We start from the raw sequence: 20,497 nt of genomic DNA, 5'->3' as shown, positions 1-20,497 counted from the left end.
AACTGTGTAGAAGATTCCCAGGGAGTAGGGAGTGAAAGACCCTCGGTTTTCCACAGTATTCATTGTAATGAAGCCCTTATTGTAGGTCCTGTAAAATTCTTTGGGTATAGAAGACAATTTCTATTTTTTAATGATTGCAATTTAGTAAACCAGTGTCTGAACGGAAGTTAATTTGTGACTGATGCAATCAGACAACATGATGAAATGGATATTTCCCTTCTCCAGCATTGGATCTTTCATGGATTCACATGCTTAGAATATTCCCCGTTGACAGACTGGGAACCCTCGGTAAGCTTTTGTGTCCTATCTACGTCGTTTTGGGCCGCGCACGCACGCCCCACTAGGACGTAGTGGTATAAATCCCCCACCCCCGCGGCTCCCTTCAGATTTCGACCATCTCCAAAGTGGGAACACCTTGTGTATTTTCTACTTGGTTAGGTTGTGCTGTTGCGTTTTTTTCTCCTAATGTCGGGGAAAGCACAGTTCCGTACGTGCGGACTAAAGGTCTACGAGGGGGACAGACATATGGACTGCATTTACTGTCTGCACCCTCATCACTCGGCTGACAAGTGCAACATATGTAAGGGCTTCTCCCAGAAGACTCAAGGATCGGAGTCGCAGACTTGTCGCATGGTTGGACGGAGCGGGGGCATACCCGCCTTCGGCAGTGGGCTCCACACGCAGCGCAGCCTCAGGGTCAAAATCTTCAGGGGCCCGCACCGCTCATCGTCATCGGAACCACCGGTAAATAAGTCGCGACCGGTGGACAAGGAATCGTCAGTAGGCCATTCCAGGGACTCTTCTTCGAACAAGGCCTCTTCGTCCTCATCTTCAGCGAGGAAAGCCAAAGAAAAATCTAAATCCTCCTCGGGCGATCGTCCTAGATCGACCTTGAGTCGAGAGACAGAGAAACGCAGGTCAAGTTCCGAAAAGGCGGGAGCAACACATAAGCCTGCGCGACCCCCACCGTCGTCGACGGTTGGGAAGTCATCATCTACTTCTCTGCCGCCGTCGCAGTCAACATCAACCGGTCCTGGATTGCAGGCGACGACTGGGCCAACTATTGCTTTGTCGACGGACACCCCTCAAGAGGCCTGGCGCCCAGAGGTCTACGACCCAATTTTGCCGGACACTCTTCTACAGCCGGAGGCTTTGTCGGTATCCTCGGGAGACGAGGGTGAAAGGATAGCTGCCCCTGCAGACCTGGGGTTACAACTTACCACACCTTTCCCCGGGAGCATTCCGGGTCCTACTCCCACCCCCCCCCCCCCCCCCCCGCCTGCTCAATCCGCAGTCGTTTTTGTCTTTGGAGGTTTTGTCCACGCTGCAAACGCTGCTGAAGACACTGGATGACAGACTGCCCCGAACAACTCCAGCCAGGTCGGTCGTCGACCCAGGCCTGTCTCGCCGCCCTCCACCTTCAACCCGCGCGGCAGAGCCTCCGGTGGCAAATTTCTCGTCCCCACGCCGCGAGGAAGGGGAACTGTTGAATTCGGAATAAGGCAGCAGAGCGTCGTCGGTGGTCTCCCTTTTCCCCCTCCAGGGATCCGACTTGGGAGTCCGATGCGGAATTGGTAACCCCGAGGAGCCTGGCTCAGCCGTCTCCCCCAGATGATATCCGGTCATTCCATAACATGATGGCCAGGGCTTGCACGGAATTTGGCCTGGCCCAAGTGGAAGAAAAGGAGGACTGTTTTCTTTTCGACCACATGGGTAAAAGGAGGTCAGTGTTTTCAGTGCCCATCCTAGATCATGTGTGGAAGGAAGGTCTTCAGAACCTGCGTCACCCTTTCTTAGAGCCAGCGATGAAGGGTCGCCTAGAGAAAAAATTCAAAGCCCTGGACTCTACTCCCAAGTGCCTTTCCTCTCAACCAACACCTGACTCTGGTATCGGCGGCGAGAAAGGCAAGGGCTCAACACAAGTGTATGACCCCTCCGGAAAGTGATGCTAGACGCCAGGATGCGTTCGGCAAAAAAGTCCTGTCGATAGGTGCTACCAGAGTGAAGGTGGCCAATTCGCTCGCCATAGTTGCTAGATACGACAGGGAGATGTGGCATCGGCTGGCGCCCATACTCGAACACCTTCCAGATGAACATCGAAAAGCAGCTATGTTGCTGGTCAGGGAAGGTGAGGAGGCTTTGAATCACTCCATTAACATTGCAGTGGACCTTGCGGAGTCGGGGTTTAAGCAAGTGAACAACGGCGTAGTTCTCAGATGACAGGCATGGCTAAAATGCACCAACTTCCCACCGGCGGTGCCGTACAAGGTACTGGATATGCCGTTTGAAGGAGACCTCTTCGGCGAGAAGGTCGACGAAGCCCTGAAGGGCATGAAGGAGGACTCGGACACGGCGCGTTCCTTGGGGGCCCTCCAGAGTGCTCGGAGTTTCCGGTCTTTTCGTCCCTTCAGAGGAGCATCGGGGAATTCCAGATTTTTATTGAGGGACTGACCCTTCGATAGGCCAGCATATTCCTCTCAGGGATACAGGTGAGCTTCGCAAGCGGCTAAACGACGCTGGGACTACCAAGCCCCCAAGAAGAGAGCAAGCTACTCGTCGACGAGGGATAAACAGAGTACGGACCAGCAATGATGGAACGTTCTGGGGGGCAGTACCCTGTTACATCATGTTAAATCATGTTACATCAACGAATGGGAGCTGATAACAGATCAATGGGTGTTGGACACTGTAAAATATGGTCATTCCCTGCAATTCAAGAGCAACCCTCTGCATATTCCACTGGCGTGTGTAGCTCAATCCCATCTGAGCGTGTTGCTGCAGGAAGTAGCACTTATGCTACAAAAAGGAGCTATAGAACTGGTCCCGTCACAAAGGGGTCAAGGGGTTTATTCCCGATACTTTGTGGTGAAAAAGCCAAATGGAAAGTGGCGTCCCATCCTAGACCTGCACGAACTAAACAAGTCGCTGAAAAACACAAAGTTCAAGATGCTCACGCTCCAGGAGGTGATCAGGTCAGTTCAAGAAGGGGATTTTCTGGCGTCTCTGGACCTGCAGGAGGCGTACTTCCACATACCGATGTGTCAGCGACACAAGAAGTACCTAAGGTTTGTGGTAGGGCGGACTCACTACCAGTTCACAGTTCTTCCCTTTGGACTGAAATCTTGCCCCAGAACGTTCACAAAATGCCTGGCTCCGGTGGCAGCCTGGCTGAGAAGGCAAGGCCACCATGTATACCCGTATCTCGACGACTGGTTGGTGAGGGGGTCCTCCCTGGCGTCGATGCACAGGAGTCTACAGGACACCATGAGCCTCTTGCAACGATTGGGGTTTGCAATAAACTTCGAAAAATCCTCGTTAACGCCCTCCAAAACCTTGGTGTTTCTGGGTGCACAGTTCGAGACCCAGTTGGGGTTAGTCAGACCATCCCTCGACAGGATCACCATGCTGTTGATTGGCAAGTCAGTTGAAAATCAATTCCAGGCTGTCGGTGAGAAAATATACATAAATCCTGGGAGCTATGGCGTCCTGCATTCCTCTGGTGCCCAACTGCCGCCTTTTCATGAGGCCAGTGCAACAGTTTTTGGCGGACCGTTGGACGCAGGCTCGGGGCCTCTGGTCAGACAGGCTGACGTCGACGACGACGAGCTCCTATCAACTCTTCGGTGGTGGAAAAAAGTTCAGAATATTTCCAAAGGGGTATCCCTACAGGAGCCGGAGTTCCGATTCACCGTGGTGACGGACGCGTCCCTAACTGGCTGGGGAGTGCACATGGGCACTCTACAGACACAAGGCCGTTGGCCTCAGAAGGAATCTCTCCTGCACATCAACGTTCTGGAATTGAGAGCGGTGCGCTGGGCCCTGAGGGCGTTCCTGCCTCACATCAAGGGATCCACAGTGAGAGTTCTGACGGACAACACCACAGCAATGTTTTCCTTAAGGAAACGAGGCAGCACGCGATCCAGAACCCTCTCCATCGAGGCTCAGAAAGTGTGGCACTGGGCTCTAAAACACGATATATCCATCGTAGCTCATCACCTGCCAGGAGTGAGGAACGAGCAGGCGGACTTGCTCAGCAGAAATATGGACCAGATTCACAAGTGGGAAATAGACACCGATCAATTGTCGAAGGTCTTCGAAAAATGGGGGCGATCTCAACTGGATCTCTTTGCCACGAAGGCGAAAGGAAGTGCGAGATGTACGCCAGCAGGTGGCCACAGGAAGATTCGGTGGGAGAAGCGTTTTCCTTCCCGTGGATGGGCAAGTTCCTCTACGCCTTCCCTCTGATACGGAGAACTCTGCAGTGGATACGCAGGTACAGGTGCCGAGTCATCTTGATAGCGCCGTGTTGGCCAAGGCAACCATGGTTTTCCGACCTGCTTCATCTGTCAGCGGATCGCCCGATAGTGTTCCCAAAGGTGCCCAACCTCTTGTCCCGGGACGAAGGGACGGTGTGGCATCACAACCCGAGCAGCCTCAACCTCACAGCGTGGCTCCTGACTTTTCAGAATCTGGTGCCTTGAACATTCCCTCGGACTGTCGGAAGATATTAGAGGCTGCGCGGGCCCCGTCCACCAACAAGTCTTACAGGTGTAAGTGGAGGAGATTCTGTATGTGGTGCCAAGGACAGGCAGGAGTGGAACCTCTGAGGGTTACTCCGGAACAGATTCTACCGTATCTACATTTGGCGAAGAGTGGTTTGTCTTTCATCACTAAAGGTTCATCTGGCGGCCATCTCCAGGTTCACAAGAGGGAGGAAATCAACGCCCTTGTTTAGTGACAGGTTAGTGAAACACTTCATGAGAGGTTTATTCCGGACGTTTCCCCCGGTTAAGCGGTTTCCACCGACGTGGAGCCTTAACATGGTACTTGCAGGGTTAATGAAACCACCTTTGAGCCGATGGCCACGTCATCGATGAAGTTTTTATCATGGAAAGTGGCTTTTCTAATAGCCATAACATCAGCTAGACGAATCTGAGTAACAGGCATTGGCCATAGACCCTCCATATCTCAGATTTTTCAAAGACAAAGTCTGGTCAACGAGTCCTCGTTTCATCCCGAAAGTTCCTACGACTTAGCATAAACATTCATCCATTGTCCTGCCCACCTTCTTCACGACTCCCTCATCAGCTGCGGAAAAGGTCTTGCATACCCTGGATGTCAAGAGAGCTCTAAAATGTTACCTTCATCGAACTCAACTTCGATTTACGCAGAAACTCTTCGTTGCATATGGGCCTTCGACAAAGGGCAAGGCAATTTCAAAACAAGGACTGGCCCGATGGGTCTCGTCGACGATTGCCTTCTGTCACTCAAAAGCGGGGCAACCGCTACAAGGACGTCCGAGAGCTCATTCGACGAGGGCGACTTTGTCGACGTTGTGGGCGGGGGTTCCACTGACAGACATTTGCAGGGCGGCAGCATGGTCAGTGCCCCATACATTCACCGGCCACTATTGCCTCGACCAACAGCATGCGGACGAGATTCAAAAGGGGCCAGATGTCTTGCGACATCTTTTTCAATAAGGGAAGCCCTTCTCTTTGAGGAGGGTCTATGCTGGTTTGGATATGTATTTGTATAGGCATATATGTGTATGTATATGTGTATGTATATGTATGTATATATATGTATATGAGCTCTGTTATGCCCTTAATAAAACTGGATATGGGATAAGTAACCTTGTTGGCGAATGGTGGATTTATTTTGAAGACTATTTTGACATCCTGACCGCTTTGAGTGCCGTCCTTGTTGGAAAAGTGGAATCTTCTTTTCCTTTTGTCTTGAATATGTATATATATGTGTGTGTATATGTATATATATATATATATATATATATATGTATATATGTGTGTGTATATATGTGTGTGTATAGATGTATGTAGGAATATACGCATGGAGGTAAACGCGTGTTTTATGTATGTTTTTTTGGCTTATATAAATGTTACTTGGTGCAGTACTGTGGCATATTGTTTCGAATCCTATTTGATTATGATTCGCCTTTTGCAGGATGAGGTGGGTGCTGGATTTCATTTACACCTCTCTATTGTTTCAAGTTTACTGCTGTGCATTCTATTCTAAGCATGTGAATCCATGAAAGATCCAATGCTGGAGAAGGGATTAGTTTCTTACCTGTAACTCCATTTCTCCAGCATTGGTATCTTTCATGGATTCACATGCGCCCTCTGGCCTCCCCAAAATGCAATCATCTTGTAATTTTTGTTTCACCCCGTTCCACTTTGGAGGGGTTGAAATCTGAAGGGAGCCGCGGGGGCGGGACATTTATACCACTACGTCCTAGTGGGGCGTGCATGCGCGGCCCAAAACGACGTAGATAGGACACAAGTTTCGAAAGTTTTCCTGCGGGAAAAAGCTTTATAAGCTTACTAAGGGTTCCCAGTCTGTCGAATATTCTAAGCATGTGAATCCATGAAAGATACCAATGCTGGAGAAATTGAGTTACAGGTAAGAAACTATTCCCTTCTACAGCACAAGTGGGTTACATTCCTAGTGACAATTGTGGTCATGCTAGATATGTCAAACGTACATCTCTACATAGCCAGCCTAGAAAGTGCCAAGATGTTCCCTTACCGAGTAAGTTACTCTTTACACAGATTCCAGTCAGAACCTTGATCAGTTACTTCACACACAGCCTTCACATGCTTTTCTGGTATTTAGGAATTAAATTCTTTCCCACATCGGATTGCAATGTCAGCCAACGTTGTTTTAACCAGTCATGGGGATTTCCATCATTTGTTTCCCTGTCTTATGTTTTCTGAATTAATCTAGTTACTGAGTAACAAACTGTTTGGATTTGATATTTTTGTGAACAAAGAACACTTTGAGCCTTCGTTTGGCCTCATCTCCTCCTCTAGTAGGTTTAGTATCAAGTCTATTAAATAGTGATCTGACAAGTGTATGATCATTGTCTTGTAATGCTGCTGTTCAATATTACTTTGCTTACCAGGGTTTAGTTGATGCTTGGATAGCTAATGTGCAGTTTCAATTGGTATTTTATCTTGCTCTATTGGGTGGCATAGTCTCCATATGTCTGCAGCCTTTTCTCTTGCATTGGAGCATAAAGTGCCCCACTAACCTTAGCATCATTAGTATTGGTGCTTCACACATCCTTTCTAGTAATGGGTGAATGGTGAGATTCAGCCCCCAAACCTTTGCAACTACAGTCGAACGTAGATTATGCTGCAAGTGTGTATAATCTGTCCTGATAAATTTAGCAGTTATCTTTTATTGAGCATTGTCTTGGAGTTATGGGGTATTCCTTGAATGGGAATGTATTTTGGTATGTTTTAAATAGACAAAGTGTGTACGTGCCCCATCCTCATTGAAAATGTATGTTCAGCCCTGTATGAATATGGCGCAAGGCGGTAAATATGGGAAATTAAGTCCCCAGAGTGTAGGAGAATGCTATTGATGATGCACCTAAACACGCTCCCATTAAGAGCAAAGGAATTTGGATGAGAGGGGGGATGAATAAGAGATGCTTTTGATAAATGGTAGTGTCCAAAGATTTGGGGTACTTTTTATTTGTAAATACTGATTTGTGTACATGGTTATTATAATGCACTGTAAAGTTTGGAGTTTTATTTATAGTTTAAATGAAGTTTTTAGCCAAGCAATTTTAAGGAGATTTAGATTTCAGTATTTAGAATGGAGTAATATAATGTCAGTTTCACTATTAGTTTTTCATTTTAATGTATTTAGTTTTTTTGGCTGTGTATTGTTGGATGTGTGTGTTATATATTTTTTGTAAATGAAATCAGATTCTAATATATTTCACACTGAACTCCCTTTTATGGAGAAAATAGACAGGCTTATTGAGTTTGTGGTCAAACTAATCAGACCAAGCTGAAGGTTGTCTTGTTTTCAGCATCTTCGAGGAAGGTAAGCCTCCTGAAGGTTTTGATAGGATAGAATTTTTCTTTCGATGGGTCCATTGATAGAATTTGATATTCTGAGAGATGGCTTTCAGCATGTTCTGAGACCTCACTGGGAATGTTGGTTGGAGTAGATCTCAACCCTTTATTTAAATGTCTATCCAGATTCTACAAAATTAAGACTAGACCTATTAACTTAAAAATGTACATCACGAAATAACACTGAATAATGGGGCCGTGAGTTGAAACCCGCTAGGCAGTGTGCTGCAAGATAGACCCTTAAGGTGGTTCTGACAATGTGATGTGACAAGCTACTCAGTTATAGTTCATTGAGAGTAAGAAGGGAAAGGCAACACCAAAATCACTAAAAGTAAACCATAGTAGATGGTGCCATATTCGCCATTATGCACCTAATTTTCCACTTCCCTTTCAAAAGTTGAGGAACACAGTGGCCTTGTTAAGGAGCAAATTGCAGTTTGGCCAAGTCACGACAACACTAACAATGTATGATGAACATATCAAACCTGAAGAACATTAATTGAAATAATGCCAATAAAGAAAAACACAGAGAAGGAAGCATCCATTCAAAGCTATTTCAGTGCTGGTCACCAGTGCAGATCAGTCACTCGTTTCATCAAGAAGGGCCATTCCATTGCAACGTTTTATTTTTGCTTCCTTTAGGAGCAATGCTTTGAGGGCAGGTGGACCGCGGACTTGTTTGGATTCCCATTTTTTTTTTGCAAAGTACAGGGCTTCTGAAAGCTCTTCTTTTCATGCTTGAAACATCTTTTGATAAATCCTGATGGTACTTTGTTTAATGTCTTCCAGGAGCATTTCCTTTGACTAGTATAGAAATGTGACAATTAGTCTAGGCTGTGATTGTTTCCTTCAGAGACCCACTCTGTAGGCCCTTTCCGTTTCCATTTTTTAATTGATATAATTGCTAAACCCCAAAGAGATCTTCAATGAAACATCACATCTGTTTGTTTTGGATGTCTCCTTTGCAGGAATCTGGGATTTCTTTTACCCTTACTGTATTGTCTGCCCTTGGAGTCAGCGTGTGATTTCCTTAAGCATTCAGTTCTGACTTTTACCACACAAGCTTCCCTGGGTCCTACCTTCACATCTGGCTACCTTTCCCTCATCCTGTCCCATCTTGAGACATTTGCTCTAATATCCCCCAATTCATTGAGGATCCTCTTGAGGGGCTTTTTACACATGTCTGTTCATCCTATGTACTGCGTTTGCTTGGTTGGTGGTATGTTGTGCACTCTGAGGATGCAGATCTCTTTTTTTTTTTTTTTTGGCTTTTACTTTCCTTTTCTACCTCAACGGTTTCAAAGGCCTTTATCCCCAAGTTCAAACAGGCAGGGTGCACAAGCGCTCAGGCAATTTCTATCATGAAATTCATTTTTTGCAATTGCTGTATGCCACAGAGTTATCAGCCCATCCTTACCTGAATGATTATAATTAACAAAAGGGAGGGTTAATGGGGAGGATCTAACCCAGTTATTACGGGGCTGCTAAATTACCAGACAACTACCCTCTAGACTGCCAACATTCTAGCATCACGCTCACCAGAATTATTTTCTTCCAGGGAACGGAGCACCCATGTGCATTGTGGACGGGTCATGCACATGCTTTTTATAACATAACATGAGAATGAGACACCGGCTGGTGAATCGATGGGCAAGGTTTCACCCTGCTGTGTATCAGATTTCAAGGCAAAATAGTGTCGATGTGTTGAAATGGCCGTTCCGGTTAATTTATGTACAAATGTTGCTCTCAAGTAGTTATGTTTAACAAGATAATGTTGTTTTTGGGAGGGTTTCGTTTGAGGTTCCTTTTTATACAATAAACTGTATTTTAGGTTTCTTAAGGGTGTTCGCCTTTGGCCCTGAAATAATGGATAACTTATAGGGAAGTACAATTCTATCAAAGCAGTCCTTGCTATGGATGCAAGAAAAGGGTATGTTGTCCTACACTTACTCACACAGTACAAGCTTTGAGGTTGGTACACAGGAGTTCCACCGGTTCATTCAGCTATTTCTGTCACTGGGAATATATGAGGGTCAGTGGGAAGAAAAGGGCAGGTAGAAGTTGCCCCAACGTAAATCTGATGGAGTACATGGTTACAGAGCAAGTGTTGTGACCTGCTTTGTATGTACCCCTAGCAAAGGGCAGTCTGGCAGTGTGAAGTGTTTATCGAATGCTGACAATGTTCTGGTAGTCCAGGACCCATTTGGAAGACACAGCTGTCGCGTCAGCTGGCCCGTTGTATTGAACGTACCCCTGAAGCCACTACTGATTACACAGCACTATCCCAGAGTCGATCTTTTGTGGTGTGAAATATTGCTTATTTCGATGTCCTGGAATATTTAGCCAGCCAGACCTGATGCCTGGTAACTGCATACACAGAATTACCCACACATAAACATCTTGAAATGTAGTGCAGTTCACATGATGCAAGGAAAGTCTGTATGATTGTCACTAAGACTGTGCAGGTATTCTAAGAAGCTTACATAACCTTTAAACATTTACCCGTGTTGACCATTTCTCTGTAGGTTCAGAGATGGGTAGTTCTAGAAGTGGTGAAAGCATTCCAGAAGTACAGAGAGCCGAGCATCCACCATCTATCCAGCCTAAAATTCCATATGAAGGTAATGTTTGATAATTACTACTGTAAGAGAAGTTTGAAGTCTTGGTCATTTAACAATCTACACATGTTAGCCTTACATGCCAGTTGGATACTCTTCACAGGTACAGGATGGGAGGTACTCCTGCTACGTGGGCAAAACAGTGGGGGTGCTGCACCATCACCTCCTTGGTATAAAATAACAGAGCTACAATTGAGAACAATGACAGTCCTCAAATGTCCATGGCGTTGCCTTTTTTCCTGCCTGGTCTGGTGGTGTTTTTTGCTGTTTCTGATCAGTTATTGCTTCTGGTGAACTCTGCGATGGTGTTAGTTCCTGAAATGTTCTTGCCACCTCCCTTTTTGGAGTGTTCTGAGAGATTGCATGTTTGATTTGGTATGTCTGTTCCGTGTAAAGGAGCTGACTGTGCCAAATTGATCATCCTGTGGGTCGTCGGCATCAAATAATGTTTTGGCGAGTCGTCTGGATTCTGTGCTTTTGGGAACCGAGGCTTGTTGTGTAGGTGAGATGTCCTTTGGTTTTGGCTTTTGTCATAAAAGGATGCAACAGCAACCATCTTTTAATTGCTTAAGGCAACCCTACTATCATAATCAGCTTTTCAATCTCAAACATAACTATGCTTTAGAGGTTTTGGCCTGGGGTTGTTTTACCAACTTGGTATATATCACTTGAAAGTGTAACCTGCGACACAAACTCCTACCTTGATACCAAGTTCAAGTGTTTGATTAGTCCGATGAAGTTAGCACCAGTCTCTCACCTTCATTAGTCGAACACACTCGGCATGGGCAAAGTGACACTGGTGAGGCATTAGTCCCTGAACCCACAAACTTGGCATTTCCCTTTTGTATCCATGTAATTCTATTGCAGGCCACCAGTGGTGTCCACTGAGTCAGTCTGAACTTCCTGACCAAATAACCCTTGTGGGCACCGACAGGCAATGCTTCCCCTGAGGTTTATCAGGGTTTTGGTGAGGGGGGCGCGGCTGGAGGAAATCTGTGTCATCAGCCAAGTCAGGCACTGCTGCAACTTAATCGGCTCTGTGGCAAATCAGAAGGAATCTAAGGTATGCCAGGTTTAGGATATTTTATTTAAATAAAAGAATGCATATTTAATCCTACTGCTATGACGGTGGTAGTCCAAGACCAAAGAAATCATTTACCCAAATCCTTTCAGCTAACTTGCCCCTACCGCTTTAGAAGAAAGATAAACAGATGGCGGAGCAATCTACTCCATCTTTGGACCTCTGGCTGGTCCAATCATTTGGATCTCTTTTGAATACGTTTTAAAAGTTTGTAAGTTTCTCATAACTCCCTTTAAAACCTCTTTAGGTTCTGTATGCAAAGTCTTACTTCCATACGGTTCCCTCTATACAGGAAGAAAGGTTTTCTTAATATAACCCCTTTCTTTTCCAACTTGGTGTTTGACAATGTTCTGATTAGATGTTTGACTAGAAACCACCAGATGCTTTCTCCAATTTGGACTGTTTCTCAGGGCTCTCTAAAACCCTCTTCTCTTCTGATATGCTTGTTTTAGCTTGGTTTAGATAGGCCAGCTGCCTGCTTGGGTTCATCAGGCTTCCATAGCCCTTGTGGCTTTCCCAGCATCAACTTTGTCGTCTTTGTGCTCTCAAGTCCTCTGAAATGGTGGTTTTTGTTTGATTTCAGTAGGTCATCTGCCTGTTCAGGTTTATCAGGCTCCCATAACCTATGTGGATTCTCCAGCCTAAAGTATGGCTTTTCGCTATTCTCAATAGCGTTACCTCTCCAGGAACGTTTGCTTTCCTTCCGCTGCTCAGCTTGGCAGCTAATGCACTTCTTGTGGGGAGATTGGGTTTGGTTTCCAGCTCTTTCCACTGCACTATGGTCTGTCAGTTAACGGGCCCAACGCGCCATCAGATGAGATGGTTGCTTCATTGTCCCAGTCTCCTCCTTGACCCAGGCTTCTTCAGCCGTCAGGATGCTAGCCGCCTTGCAAGCATTAAATTCGCTCCATGCTACCGCTGGCTCTGTGGACAATTGTGGCTCTGCGGTCTATCGTGGCTCTGCCCCTCCAGGGCATCTTCCTGCCAACCTCTCCCCGGAGTAGGATTCACTCTCCTCCAAGGTTCCTCATGGTTTTATGTATGTCGTCACAAAAAAGGACTGTCTTCCTTCTTTGACACTGGCATTCAGGCAGAGTCCAGCATTACCTGAAGTCGGTGAGATTGAGGAAATATCAATATTCAGTACATCCAAAACAGGGTTAAGTCTTTGCGATTCCCATGTAGGCAGGTTGCATGTTCTGGACAGGGAGTTCTTGTGCCCAAGAGGGTAGTTACTCCCAGTGAGTTGCAACTTGCCCAGACACTTAAGGACGTGGTCTTGCTGAGCGGGCTCACCTCCCTAGCCTCAAAGTAAGTGGCTCCTTTCCTGGTTCTTTTTGGTGGCTGTGCTTGCATGGGTAAAGCATTTCACCATTTGCAACACTGGGTTGTGCTCTGTACAGTTGTGCCGTTGTTGTTTGTAACCTCAGTGTCCTGAACAGTATTTTGCAAAGAAGCACCCACACATTTGTCTGCGATATGAGAGGAACCAGGGATGAGATGTGGACACTAGGGACTCATGATCTTCAGTTATAAACTTCTATTAAATCAAAAGGGTGTTGGAAAATGCCTCACTAACCCTACTAATGGAGGTATTTCCCTACCTCAACTAAAAACAAAAGGCGGTCTGTCCTTTAAGATGTCCAAAACAAAAAGATGTTCTGTGTCTGAAATCCCATCCTGTCCATCACACTCTAAAACTCTAAGGTGCAAAGGATATGGTCTTTGGTTTTTAAAGTGCACAAATGTTCAAATGCAACACAATTTGTTCACAGTTCCAGGAAATGGCTCCCTTCCCGAGGTTCCTTTTTACCTATATGAAAAGTTCAAACAATGAATAACCAAGTTTCTTGTAACCCAAAAGGATAACCCTTTCCTCTTGGTGTGTTTACAGTTCATGAGGGGTGGGTGGAGAGGACTGTGGGAATGGCTCCCTTCCCCATGCTTGTCTTCACATTCAAGACATTTCAAAGTCCTAAGGGCATGTATCCTCCATGGATTCCCTTTTTTTGGTATTATAATGTGGGTGCGTGTCCCAGACTTGCAGGTCACCTGGTATGCTCCTCTGCCCTTCCAGGCACATTTCCATATTTAAGTGTTCAATCTCTCAAGGGCATGGATTTTCCTTTAAGCTTCTCCTCTTGCTGTAAATTTGTATACACACCTGACTTTGCCTGGTATACTCTCCTGCCAGAATGTGTATGCAATTACTTTTCCTTTCATCCAAGAAATTATATTTGTACAATATTGGCTTGTCAAGCCTTGTTTGATAACATTTTTCACTATTTGCTTCATCTCTCACACATTGCGTCTCTGCCCCCTTTCCAAGACCATTCACGTTCACTTTGCTTGTTTTCCTGCAGTATGGGTTCAGCGACACATTCGTAGCATGATTCACAAATGTTAATCTCTTAACATGCTTCATGTTGCATCTTTCGTGTTACTTTCATAAAAACTGCAAACTTTCAGGTAACCCGTTCCCCTTCCCTGGGCTTACCGGGTGCTCTAAGTGTCCCTCACATTTTCCAATTCTATTCCTTTCAATATGCTTGCTCGGCGTGTGTCCCATTAGCCGCTTTGCCTTTTGCCGTATTCTTCTCTACTGTGCCCGATTCCCGCTGGCTCACACTCATTGGCAGTGGGTTTTTCGCACTCCAGCCTCTTTCCGCAGTCTGGATTTGCCTCCACACTACTTCCCACGGCATGCTTTAGCTCAGCATTCTGACCGGTGTCGGCACAGGTCACAGCACTACTCAGCCTCTGCAGCTCTCCCTGCTGTCTGTCGGCTGTGGTAGATTTACATTTCTCAGCATGATTGAAAAATGTCCAAAGACTAGACCGCTGTGTTGGCTTACTTCTATTAGTCATCTTCATTGCTCCATCCCGCTTTTTCGTCTCAGTAGTTACCATGCTATTTCTTGTGTGATGTTGAAGAAGCTGATGTTGGAACTCATTGGGATTGATCATCATTACTTAGTTGACACACTATTCATTTTGTAATGTTGGGGAATACTTGAAGTAGACCTCGTAAGTAGTTGAAGTGTTAAAATATGCCATCAGGGCATGTGGAAGGGGGGGACCTCCCTAAAGGGAATGGGGAGTGGTAGGTGACTTTCTCCAATGATGTTGTCATCTCGCTTGAGGGTTGCCTCCCGCCAGGTAGTTTTCCCCTCGTATAGCTGCCCCTGACCCCTGAGGAGAGGCTACCCCTGGGAAAGGAGTGATGACATCAGATTCTTCACACATGGCAGCAGACAGAAGAGCGAATTTGGTTATTTGTTGCTCAAGCCTGCGACTTGTCCATTTGGTGAATGACGGCAGGCTAAATGGGGCATTATTTTTGTGGGGTATCGTAACAAAGCTAGCATTCTACTCTGCTCACCCTGCAAATTAACAGTTGATTTTTAGTTTGCAGTTCTTGGGGCTTTCCTTAATGGCCTTGACCAAACTGCCAGACCCTTGCTATCCCCATCTCCCTGCCTCCAACTAATACTAAAAGGGTCTGTCAGAATGTCCGTCGAAATTAATCTCCACCATCCTGTGTCTCAACCTGCTTCTCTCTCGCACTACAACTAAAGAATAAGTCAACAGAAAGTAACTTATCTAGGAGAATGACTCCCTTCTTCTGGGGTTTGGGAGCTATTCCACGCAATGTTCTTTAGCAAAAAAAGATTAATTTTTCTTTGGCGAAAGGATACCAGGGAGAAATAACTCCATTCCCCACGCTTGTGGCTCTAACAACCTGTACACTTTCAGAACCAGGAGAATGACTATGTTCTTGTGTCTTGTGGTTCCCCCCACAACAATATAGCTTGCGCAAATGCCAGGGGAATGATTCCCTTAACCTGGTGTCTCTTGATCAAAAAAGCTTTCTTCAACTTTCAGTCCCAGGAGAATGACTGCATTCTCCTGGTATTGACAAAGTCCCACACTCTAATACAGTTTGCATCAAAGCAGGGGGGATGACTCCCTTCCCCTTGCATCCCTTGGTGTAGGTTTGCAATTTCTTCAACTTTCAGAGTCCAGGAGAAACAATCCCTTTGACTGATATTGTTTCTTCACTTCTCACTGCCACTGTGACGAGGATGCTTTCCTCGAATGCTTGGTATACTTATGTCAGGGTGCCAGATACTTCTCTGATGGTCAGTGGTCTTGCTGCCACTGCAACGAGGAAGTTCTCCTCGGATGCCCAATGTGCACTTGCCAAATGGCCAGTGGAGGGCCTCTCTGGCATGCTTCCACCCTTGTGTCCCCTCATATTCTCTCGTACCTCCTGTTACCTTCTTCGGGACTTGGGTATGTCACCAGGGCTTCCTGGGACTTGGACGAGTCTCTGGCTTTTTGGGCTTCCCTCCTTGGCATCTGCGGCTCTGCACACTACTGGTCTGCTCAGCTCTTCCTGCTTCATGTTGGGGTCTGCTACAGCTGGACCCATGAAGAACGTCACCGCTTCGCTGATGTCTTCCACTCTCTGGGATCCTTGGTCAGCCAACAGGGTTTGAAATTCCCGCTCTGGATGGTTTCCTAGGTTTGACAAGTCTTCAGTCCTCATCTTATGCAGTGCTAGTACCGCCCTGGTGTATTGTCAAATCCTTTGTTGTTCTTGGATTGATCTTCATGCATCCTTGGCCACCTTGTACCAGTACTAGCACAGTTAGTAATCTTCTGGTCTCCTATGCTCCTCTTCATCCTGGTACTTTCTGTTGGGGCTGTGTCTCCTACACTACATAAATGCATGGGTCTACTCTCACGAAAGTTGTTTGACATGAAAGGAATGTGGTTAAGGAAGGTTGGGGTGACGTTTAGGCCAGTGGGATATACCCTAGGTAATCATCCTTATCCCTGGAGTGGGGAAGTCACTCCCTGTGAGGTCCTCCTGCATTAAGCCACCACCTGGGAACTATTGGGTATGAGCCGCACCATCTTAGACTCATGGGAAAGGGCTCCTCCATGGGGAGAAGTGATACTCTGCGAATCGCCACACCACCCATAGAGAGAGGCTTTATCCTGTTACTTTAATACATAATGTACACCATGTCACTAATGAGTCTGAGTCCTCCTTCTGACTCTCCACAATGTGTAAAGGGGAATGTTACTTCTGGTTCTATAAGCTATTAAACTTAAACTGAGGAGAGCAGTGCCACATGGTGGTGGTTGAAAACATAATCTAAATCTGTCTGGAGGGGTTTAGAAATGTGTGGCAGGAATTGAACATATCCACTGGGAAAAATGTTACGTGCTTTGTGTCCTGCTAATTTTTACTGGTACATTTGTGCCTCAATTTATTTTTCACTAATATTTTAATACCTGCTAGTTTTGTACTGGGATGGACTTTTGCTGCCTTGCTGTGAGGGTGTACCTTGGAGGTTTGCATTATGGTATTTGCTCCCTGTGGACTTGCACCATATTTTCACCTTGCTTGCCAATCTTGTTTTGCGCACCATGATAGTTGAACCACAGTTACTATTGTGATTCATACCCTGATTATCTGCACTGGGTTGCCCATACCTTGGGAAGTATTCGTACTCTGTTTAGTAACTGCACCCTTTAATACTGAAACATGAGTTCAACCAGGGTTGCGCCATGGTGACTGTGAAACCACCTCCTCAATGGTGTTCGTTACAGTTCTGTTCCATGTTAAACAAAATGCTGGTTGTCCCGTGTTTGCTCCCTTGTGATGGTGTGCCAGTGATACTTTTATCGATATTGCTCTGCCCTCATTGCACCAGATTTTGCATCACTGCGTAAGGAATCGCACCACTATTGTAACTCACTCCCCCATCCCATATCTAACTCACAAGAGAAGATGACTTATCATAGTCAATAAGTCTGGAATCCATTCAAACCTCAACAGTAACTACTCCCATCTATAAAGTTTCACGGACAGCAAAAGAATGTAAAAGAGCATGCTCTACATATGTGAAGGTAAGTCCCCGAACACACTCACCAGAGAGAATACAACCTGCTAGGAAGAAAGGCCCAAGTATAACGCGTTCTAATCTCACACCCAGATGAGAGCAACAGCAAAGAACTCTACTGCTTAGAACATTCCGGCGAAAAGTAGTACAAGCAGAATCTTATAAAAAAAAATTGTCCTATATGACGCAATACTTATGATAAAATCCTGCACAGCTGGTTTGTGTGCACCTATACAGGATCTGCTGCCCCATAAGGGATGCCAGGCTATTGGTTCCAGCCCTGTCTGTCCATCTTCCGTCACGTGGTTGCGCTGACCTTCTCACATAGAAGGTCAAAGAAAATAATTCATTATACTCCTACCATATGACTACTTTATCACTCGTACTGTGTACTTGGCATGCCTTAAAACGGGCACAAAGGAGGTTGTGGGGGCACTCTAGCCTTCACACAAACACATTTCAATCACTCCCTTCCACGCCAACCGGCTCCAAAGTCTCCACCCTGGTTTTGAACTATAATGTATCTCTCCCAGCACCTTGCAATACAAATTACACGACTGTCGCTTCAACAATGTGCCCTCGCTGTCCTCTTGGAACATTTCAGGACTTCTTACTTTGGGGTTGGTGGTCAAAGTTTTAGTCAGTTATATGGGCTATAACTCGTGGTCACCTGTGGATAGGCCGGGTCATGCTTTGGCCAGTGCGAGATAACATGCACACCAGGTGCCTGTCTGTGATCACAGCCTTGTAGGGCACATTCCTCTTGAACATCTCTCCAACACTGTTAGAACAAGGAATAAGCATTGTGGTGGTTGTGGGTGTGGGCTGTCCTCGTTGGAGCTCGGGCATGGCTGGGGTTTTTGTCTCGCGATTTGGGCCTAGTGCATACAATGCCGCGTTTACCGCACAGGCCTTTCCTTCTACCTATAGTTACTAATATCTATGCAAAATAGCAATGCTGCTCGTGCCCTATACTATACTATGTGGATGTCATGGTCATTAAGTCAGGGGCACAGGCATGCATGGGTCGCATGCACAGGAGACCTGGGTGGACACTGTCCTAGCACCTTTGGCGCCAGGCTCATGAACAAAAGTAAACAAGAACATCCATTTAACACTAAAAAGCTTTTATTATGGACATAGCACTTCAGATGCATTAACCTTGAACATTCCATCCATTAAGCAGGATGCATTAACCTTGAACATTCCATCCATTAAGCAGCCCCAAGTGTATTCTTGATGTGGCTGCTAATGGATTGCCTTCGCACGTGCTCACTCTCTAGGAGTGGCAGGGTGTGGCTTGTAAGCTGGCCCTAATCGGCATGCCCACGATCTCAGCTATATAAGCTGCCCCGATCCTCAAGACAGACGCTTTGTGTTATTCTGCACTTGCAAGCAGCGTAACGCTCCCCTTCGTCTGAGGTCAGACTTACCATTGAAGATCCTGCTTCCTGGACATCCTGCTTCCTGCCAGCATACTTACCAACTGGGGGAAGCTGTTCTTACATGTACATCTCTTAGGCAAACCAAGTATTCATCTTTACACTTTCCGGAACACCGTAATCTTCATCTTGGCACTGCAGCACGACTCGATCCATCGTCGACAGCAGCGCCTGCAAGGAAAAACAGAAGACCAGGTTAGACATCGAAAAAGCAGCCAGTTTAAGGCTGCGCTTCACCATACTTCGCTTTTCCTTAAACCATCACTTACCTGCTGTCGAACATTGCGGTAGCATCCATCGTCCATCCGGCCACTTTCTCACAGCTGCATTTCCATCCAAGGGAAGAAAAGAGAAGAGACCTTATTGCGTGCATAAATAGGAGCAACATATAAAGACATTAAACAGTATGAACAGCATCACAAGAGCTCAAGAAAGACTTACCAATCATAAGGAGAAGCATAGTCGCAGCTGGACTGGACTAATCCTTATCAGGGATCAGTCAAGGAACTAGATCCCATTCGATGCGCCCCTGCCAGAAGTAGCAGGACGTAGAGTTTATCTTCTATAATTCACAGGTAAGCTTTATGGGCCGGCATATGCTCACAAACCGTTCTTTGGAGTGAAGGGTTCGAGAGGTAAAACCTTCAGATTGGTGCACTCACACTGTTATCTCCACACAGGAGCAGTATCGCCACGTACCACCGCTCAAAGCTTTTTTACTGAGGGAGAGGCCTGAAGGGGGTGATTCAAGTTCAGGGAGGGCTGCAACTGTGCCCCAACGCCTCCGCAGAGACCAGGTGAGCGGAACAGTGGGTTGATTATATTTGATTATATTTACTTGCCGTTCTTTTATACTGGGAGGTGGTCCTCTCGACTTCCCCCCTTCATCATAATGCTTCAAATACATCTCACCTCACTATAAAGTGCCTGGGTGGGGCTGCCCCTTCCCAACATTCCCCCCCTTTTGTTACTTCTACAGTAACAAATGCTCCTATACCTCTGCACTCCCGTTCCCTCTTCTCTGCTTCCACGCATTGCTAAGTTCCCATTATTGGCACCCATGCCCTACATACGGACCATACACTGTCCCCACTATGTGCCTCTTCAGTTGAGCAAGTCGTATAGATGCATCCCCCTCCCCCACAAGGTCCACCCAAACCTCTGTGTACTTTACGAAATTGGGGGGTGGAGAAATTATAGTGTGGTATAGATGGTCAACTTCTCCGTATGGGATGGGGAGCATTTCATACTTAAGTCACTTTGTGGGATATCAGTCTGTACTTCAATATCTTTTCTCTGCGGTGCTTTTGAAATCCCAATTGATAACAACATTCTTGCGCTATAAATTGCCACATTGGCCCAGCTGACAAATGCAGAAAGTAACCAGTATTAACCAGACGATGGCCATTAAAATCTTCACGATTGCTCTGAGCCCTGCCGGGGCCCAATTAAATGCCAAATTAAACCAATTGCTGTCCTATATACCTCTCCTTCATGCGAGCACCCAGGGCATAGACGGCTGCAATGATGTGGGGGTAATGATGCTTGTTTG

General features: G+C 46.1%; 1 protein-coding gene across 1 annotated transcript in view; it reads left to right on the top strand.

Moving 5' to 3' along the window:
- Nucleotides 1–20,497, top strand: part of OVCH1 (ovochymase 1) — a 1,424,491-nt gene that overhangs the window by 1,094,193 nt on the left and 309,801 nt on the right. The window contains exon 22 of the mRNA XM_069628530.1: nt 10,412–10,507. Within this exon, the coding sequence (XP_069484631.1) occupies nt 10,412–10,507 (96 nt within the window). The remainder of the gene's footprint in view (nt 1–10,411; nt 10,508–20,497) is intronic.

Source organism: Ambystoma mexicanum, chromosome 12, assembly GCF_040938575.1.
Source record: "Ambystoma mexicanum isolate Mex_15411 chromosome 12, UKY_AmexF1_1, whole genome shotgun sequence".
Classification (NCBI taxonomy): Eukaryota; Metazoa; Chordata; class Amphibia; order Caudata; family Ambystomatidae; genus Ambystoma; species Ambystoma mexicanum.
This window is presented reverse-complemented; position numbering and strand designations above follow the sequence as displayed.